The sequence below is a fragment of the Terrapene carolina genome, unplaced genomic scaffold (assembly GCF_002925995.2).
Source record: "Terrapene carolina triunguis isolate 2854851 unplaced genomic scaffold, T_m_triunguis-2.0 Scaffold21, whole genome shotgun sequence".
NCBI lineage: Eukaryota > Metazoa > Chordata > Testudines > Emydidae > Terrapene > Terrapene triunguis.
This window is the reverse complement of record NW_020664372.1, coordinates 35,595,046-35,601,901: the sequence shown is the minus strand read 5'-3', so window position 1 is coordinate 35,601,901 and position 6,856 is coordinate 35,595,046. Positions and strand designations below refer to the sequence as shown.

At 48.2% G+C, this 6,856-nt stretch overlaps 1 protein-coding gene across 1 annotated transcript in view; it reads left to right on the top strand.

The window, feature by feature from the left end:
• LOC112126008 (F-box only protein 36) overlaps positions 1-6,856 on the top strand; it is a 13,573-nt gene that overhangs the window by 2,479 nt on the left and 4,238 nt on the right. The window contains exon 3 of the mRNA XM_024224392.1: positions 5,061-5,233. Coding sequence (XP_024080160.1) covers positions 5,061-5,233 — 173 coding nt within the window. The remainder of the gene's footprint in view (positions 1-5,060; positions 5,234-6,856) is intronic.

Here is a 6,856-nt window from a genome sequence, read left to right as displayed (position 1 = left end):
GCAGTACAGCCTAAGGGCCAGAGTCAATATGGCTGCCCTGGGGGCAAGGCAGTATGGCCTAATGGCCAGAGTCAATATAGCTGCTCTTGGGATCAGGGCTGCAGGGCCTAATGGCTGGAGTCAGGGGCCACCACCCAGGGGGGGTGACATCTGGGGTAGAGGGACCTCCCTGCTCCACCGGCTCCCAGACCCTGGGCCCTGTCAATGGCAAGTGTGGTCACCATCCAGTCAGCAGGGCTCCTACCGCAACACTCTGACCTTCCTTGGGTGGGAGATACCAGTCACACCGCCTCCCTGGGCAACTTCCTATTGTGTCTCCTGAAGCCGGGATCTGTACTCTGTCAGGGTCTCAGAACTCCTCAATGCAGGTAGTTTCCTGGGATTCCGACTCCGGTTGGCCGGCCATAGGCAACAGGTCTCCAGTCTGGTCCTCGGCATTGCTGGTTGCTGCAATCAAGTGCTGAAGTGGTTCCTGGGCTGGAGCCTCCACCAAGCATCCTCCCTCCTCGGTGGCCAGCCTAGAATGAGTTGGCTGGTCCCTTTTATACTGAGGCAGCAATCGGAGCATACCCAGCAGGGTCTGAGGGGGTGGGACTTCCGCCACCCATAATGTGGGGTTAACCCTTTCTTGTCTAGTGCGGGGTATGCACACTCTGTCACATATACCCTTCTTTTTACCTGGTTAAAAAACTTTATCCTCAAATCCACAACTCATTCCTGAAATCATTTTATACTATTTCATAGATTCCAATTTATGGAATATCTATCATGTGTCTGTCTCTTCCCTCCCCCTGCCCCAACAATGTCAGTTATATAGAAGATCCTTGGACATAATTTGCAGACCAGGATTTATCCTTCGTGCCCATGTAGAAGCAATACAATTATCTATATTAACAAATTAAGTTTTTCTCATAGTGAGACGCTTGACATAACAAAGCTAAATGTAGTGGTGTGCAATATAGTCAATAGGACTATTTTAGTTTATTTAAATCCTTTTTTGGATCAGTCAGTTATTTTAGAATTATCTGTTTGTTTTTGTTACATGGTGATGGTTGTAATGAACAGGGCAATAAACATGTAACCCCATAGGGTACAGTCGCTATGGAGAAATCCATTAATCATTGTACATGTCTTAAACACACATTGAAAACCCTTATGCCTTTTGTGACAAATGTGATACTTACATTTCAAAGTGTTTTCTTCTGAGGTAGCTGGTGTTTATATAAGGAACTGACATGCTTTCAGTATGCAATGGTCTACGGCATTTCTATTGCAGCATAGTGTTCTAAGACAAGGAAATGGTCTGTGTTCATTCTGCTGAAGAAAACTCTACATCTTTCATTTGACATGCCTGGGCAATTCACCCTTATTATTCCACTTTTAATTATTATGGAAGCTTGCCCTTTTGGAACCTGTGGAGGTTTCCCCCTCAATCTAGTGTCCTCACATCCTCTTCCACTGACTCTGCCTACTGGCTGTCAGGACCATTGACACTGCAAACACCTTGCATCAGTACCAGGCCCAGCACCGAAGAGGTTCAGGGCCCTTCTTACAGGCAAGTCTGAGAAGAATGGGAACTAGACCAGCCCCCAGAACCAATGGCACCCTCTTCCTCATTCCCTTGATGAGGCAATTGTGGCAGACCCTATTTCTCTGACTCCTGATGATTTGAGGACACATCAGGAGTTGAAGACGATGACTTTGGCCCTGGACATCCACCCAGAGGAGGTCTAGGAAAAGTCCCACAGGCTTGTGGACATCTTGACATCGGTGGCCCCAGCTAGTATAGCTCTGCCTATTAATGAGATTATTTTAGAGCCCAACTAAGTTCTTTGGCAGACCCCAGTTCCCTTGCTGCCTACTGCAAAAAAGGTGGAGAGGAAGTACTATATCCTCTCTCGGGGGTTCGAACATCTATATCATCATCCCCCTCGGGGCTCCCTGGTAGTTTCAGCAGCCAATAAAAGAGAGACAGGGACACCAGTAATCAACCCTGAAGAACAAAGAGGCCAAGAAGTTGGACTTACTTGCAAGGAAGCTTTATTCCACAGGTGGGTTACAGCTTGGTATTACAAGTGAGAAAGTTTTGCTGTGGTGATAGAATTTTTCATGTGGGATACAGGTTTAAAGTTCAAGGACAAGCTCCCAGATGATGCAAAACAGGATTTCCACATGTTGATCAAGGAGGGCAAGTTGGTTGCCAGAGCAGATCTGCAGGCTGGTCTGGATGCAGCAGATTCTGCAGCTCATGGCATAGCCTCTGCCATCGCTCTGAGACGCTTGTCATGGTTGCAAACTTCTGGCCTCCCTCCAGAGGTTCAGCAAACAGTCCAGGACCTCCCATTAGAAAAGTAACTGCTCTTCTCTGTAAAAACTGACAAGACACTGCATCGTCTCCAGGACTCTAGAGCAACCCTAGAGTCCCTGGGCATTTACATCCCAGCAGTAAAGCAGAAAGCCTTCTGTCCCCACCAGTCCCAGGGATTTCAGGGGTTTGCCCCTCAAGCCCAGCAGTTGCCAAGGAAGAAGAGCAGAGGTTTCTAAAGACACCCACCAGCATCCTCTGCCCCTGCAGCTTCTGGTTCATCAAGGCATCATCCTCCAATACCTCATTTTGATGAGCTGGTCAGGAACAGACTGCCAGTTCTTAGTGTAAGCAGAGTCAGGATGAGCTCTACCCTGACATCTGGTGGCCAATTATGGCGAGTGTGGAAAAGAACTCCAGGGGCTGATCTTGTTTGCATAGGCACACCCACTCGCCTGGCATGAAACACAACAGCTGAAAGTGGTTACTTTGGCTGGTGTGGGATCCCCAGTTTCTCTATTATTGGGGCAGGAAGAATAAAGTTTTGTTACCCTGATTCTGTGAATCAAGGCCAGTGGAACTGTTGTATGACAGAAGGACTGAGTGAGTCCTTCACCATTACCTAAGTAGCACTTGCTTGACAAGGGGCATGGGTTACAAAACCCAGTGAATTGAGAGAGGATGGGGACAGGTATTTGTACCTGATGGTATGGGCCCCCTCTGAGGGTTTGAAACACCAGTTGCACTGCCTCCTCTCTCCACTGTTGAATGTCAGAGCTAACTTTGATTCCCTTAGGAGTCTAGTTACAGGCTGCTGAGCTGAATTCACTTTGGGCCAATGGTGCACCAGCACTGGGGCTCCCCTACTATACTATGAGCTGAAATCGCTGAGAGCTGAAATCACAAAAGAGCTGATGTTATTAAGAGCTGAGATCACTGAGTGCTGTGTTAACTAGTGGGGGAGCCTGAAGCTATATTGCTCAGCAGCTGGCGGAGCAATTTGTGGGGACGACTGGAGGAGCAGTGAGCGGCGTGGAGCCTTGCGGGGCCGGTTGGAGTGGCCCAAGGAACGGCGAGTGGAGCTGTTTGCGGGGACGGCTGGAACGGCTCACAGGTCGGTGAGCGGAGCGGAGCAGCTTGTAGAGCGGAGCAGTTCGTGGGGTGGCAGGAAAGTGGACTGGCTTGTGGTGAAGGCTGCGGCGGAACCCCCACGGAGAAACAGACGGCTGGCCAGCCTCGGATCACGTAAGGTGCCCCTGAACACCCTGCGTGCCCCCCCCCTTTTACTCTGGGGCTGCACTGACCAGGGACAGAGACTTTGGGGGGTTGTTGGACTTTTGGGACTTTGGGTGGTTGCTGGACCCAAGAGACTTTGGGGCTGTTGGACTTGGGGGACTCTGGGTGATTTTTGGGTTGCTGGATTCAAGAACCAAAGGGAAAGGACACAGCCCCATTTGCTGGGGTGGGTTTTGCTCATGGTTTGTGTTACGAATCCTGTTTGTGGTGTTTTTCCAATTTTTTTGCTGATGTTGTTTACCTCATGTTATTAAACATTTTCTGCTACACTCAGACTCCGTGCTTGCGAGAGGGGAAGTATTGCCTCTTAGAGGTACCCAGGGGGGTGGTATGTAATTGTCCCAGGTCACTGGGTGGGGGCTCGAGCCGGTTTTGCATTGCGTTATTGAAACGGAACCCCTAGATACAGAACCCGGCCCTTGTTGCTGCCAACTTAGATGGGCAGAAGGGTTACATTAGAATGCCATCTTTTTCTTCCCTGATTTTTGCAAACCACCTGTCCCACTTCCATAGTGCTTGGGTCCACAACACAACAGATCAGTAGGTTCTAAGCATGGTGGAAGTGGGATATACACTCCAATTTATTTCTAACCTCCCATCCCATTTCCCTGTCCCTCTTCAGTGGCCTCTCTCATGAGGCTGTGTTGCTGAAAGAAATACAGTCACTTCCCCTTGTAGGAGCTATAGAGGTCCCTCCATTGTTCAGGGGGAAGGGGTTTTACTCCCAATATTTCTTGATCCCCAAAGGAAAAGGGGGGTCTCGGGCCTATTTTAGATCTAAGGGAGTTAAACAAGTTTGTGGGGGAGAAGTTCAGGTGTGTTGGGGAGAAGATCCACAGACCCCAAAACAGGCCAGAACATTGAGCTGCAGTGCAGCTCCCTATGGTCACTTCTCCAGTCCATGGGCTAGAGTGGTGGCTGCAGTCCTCCTTTTCCATTTGCATGTGGTGTTGAGGCTACTGGATCAATATAAATAGCGATCCTGTGGCCCCCTTCCCAGGCCAGTCCCCATAATAACTTGCCATCCCAGCCTGTATGCGACCTGGTGCAGAGACTTCTGTGGTACAGACAGCCTTTTTTATTCTCCTCTTCCTTATAGCTGTCCTATCCACCACATAGCCATGAGTTGAAGAAGGTGAGCATGAGTTATCTCCTCCCCCCCCCCAGCCCCATCCAGACTCTCAGCAAATCCTGTTGCTTCTTCCTCCCATAACATCTCTAAAAACTGCCCCCTCTCTTTTGTCCCCTACTGTTAATTGTAATCTTTTTCCTGCTAGATCACAATCTCTTTCCTCCTAACACAAGGGTGTGCACATGCTCCTAGAGCTGGATCCTTCGTCTAATTACAGTGTCACACTCGGGACCTTGCATTCATGAACATGGCTTAAAATTACTCATTGCCAGAGAGCTGTTTATCTGCAGTTTATTTAGTATCTATTCTTTTCTTCTTTTTACACAGAGCAAGTGCAGAATATCTTTGGTAACAAGATGCTGGAATACACGCTGAATTTGTGTCAGGGATGTTATGATTTCCTAACTCGAATGCCTGATAACCTGATTATGCACATCCTGTCATTTCTTAACTCAGATGACATCAGACAGCTGTCAAAAACTTGCAAGAAGTTTCAGCAGGTAATTGTATAAGTACTCACATTACTACTGATGTTGCAATGAATTTGAAGCGAAAGGAGTCTTAAGGTTATGAAGGCTTTACATTATCATTTTTGACACAGGGGCACTGTGATCAGTGGATCCATCACCACTGATTTCTGTGATAACTAGAGATGGGACTAAGTAGGAGAATGCAGATCTGGATTTTGAACAGTTTAGGGGTATCAGGATCTTCCCTCGCTAGTGGGAATTAGAATCTTGCTATGGACACAAATAATCTAAAACCATATTCCACTTGGCCAGTTGAACCTTTATGATGTCACAGCCATGCCTCTGAACACAAGAACTGACGGCTTGAATCCTAATCAATTGTGGATTAAATCCCTACAATTGTGATTTAAAAACATATGGACTTGGGGGGGGGGGGGAGATGAAAACTGCTAGCTCTTTCTGTTTCTTTTCTACCCTCATCTAATATGTGTTTTGTATCTGAACCCCTCTGAGGAAGCTTGATAACAGCAAAGGTAAGGTTTCTTCCCCTTACTCTTTCACAGAACCCATTCTTCATTTCCCTTTCCCTCTGCACTTCCACCTCTCCCTCTCTCTCCCCGGTGCATCCTGGGAATTGTAGTACCTGAACTCAAAGCTACTAGAACCACCTAGGAACAAACTTACAAACACAAACTGGAGTAGCTATCGGTGCCAAGCTATATACAATAATGGGCTAAGAGTTTCACTTTTAAAATGTAGCTGCATTCTCTCCCTGCACCTTTCCTACCAACCCTTTCCGTCTTTGTTTTTTCCACCTCTCATAAGCTCTTTAGCAACTGAATGGGGAGCCTTAAACCAGTTCGCCACTCAGGTTATTCACTTAAACTTTACCATGAAAGCTGCCTAGCCAAGCTGGAGAGCAGCAATTGGGTTGATAGAAGTTATGGTTTCTTTTGAAGTTCTGCTATGGGAAGCATGGGACAGGATCTCTATGTGCAGTAGAAACCTATTTCATTCCAGGGCCGCCCGGGGGGGGGAGGGGAGCAAGTGGGGCAATTTGCCCCAGGCCCCGGGCCCCGCAGGGGCCCCCATGAGAATATAGTATTCTATAGTATTGCAACTTTTTTTTATGGGAGGGGCCCCTGAAATTGCTTTGCCCCAGGCCCCCTGAATCCTCTGGGCGGCCCTGTTTCATTCTACAAAAATCTTTGAAAGTCAGTTACCTGGAGGCAGTTCCAGCACACTGCCAGAATTGAATGCTTGCCAGACTGTCAAAGGGTCAAGATGTTTCAGTTCTTTTCCTATACTATCTCATTGGACCTGCACTTTGGACTTCTAACACCACTTGGCCTGGGATTTGCTAGCTAAATACACTGTACCTTTGTGTTGAAGTTAGCTAGGGTTACCATTCATCTGGATTCCCCCGGACATGTCCGGCTTTTTAAGCTAAAAATAGCGTCCGGGGGGAATTTGTAAATGTCCGGACTTCCCCCTGATGCAGAGCAGTGCTGCCGGCCGGACGGTGAAGGAGTCTGGAGCTCCTCCCCCACTGTTGCCCAGCGTGCCGGACGAGCGGCTCATGCAGTTCCTGAGAAAGCTCACGGAGACATTAGGTGAAGAAAGGCCAACAACAAGGGGGCCAGGGGGTCGGAG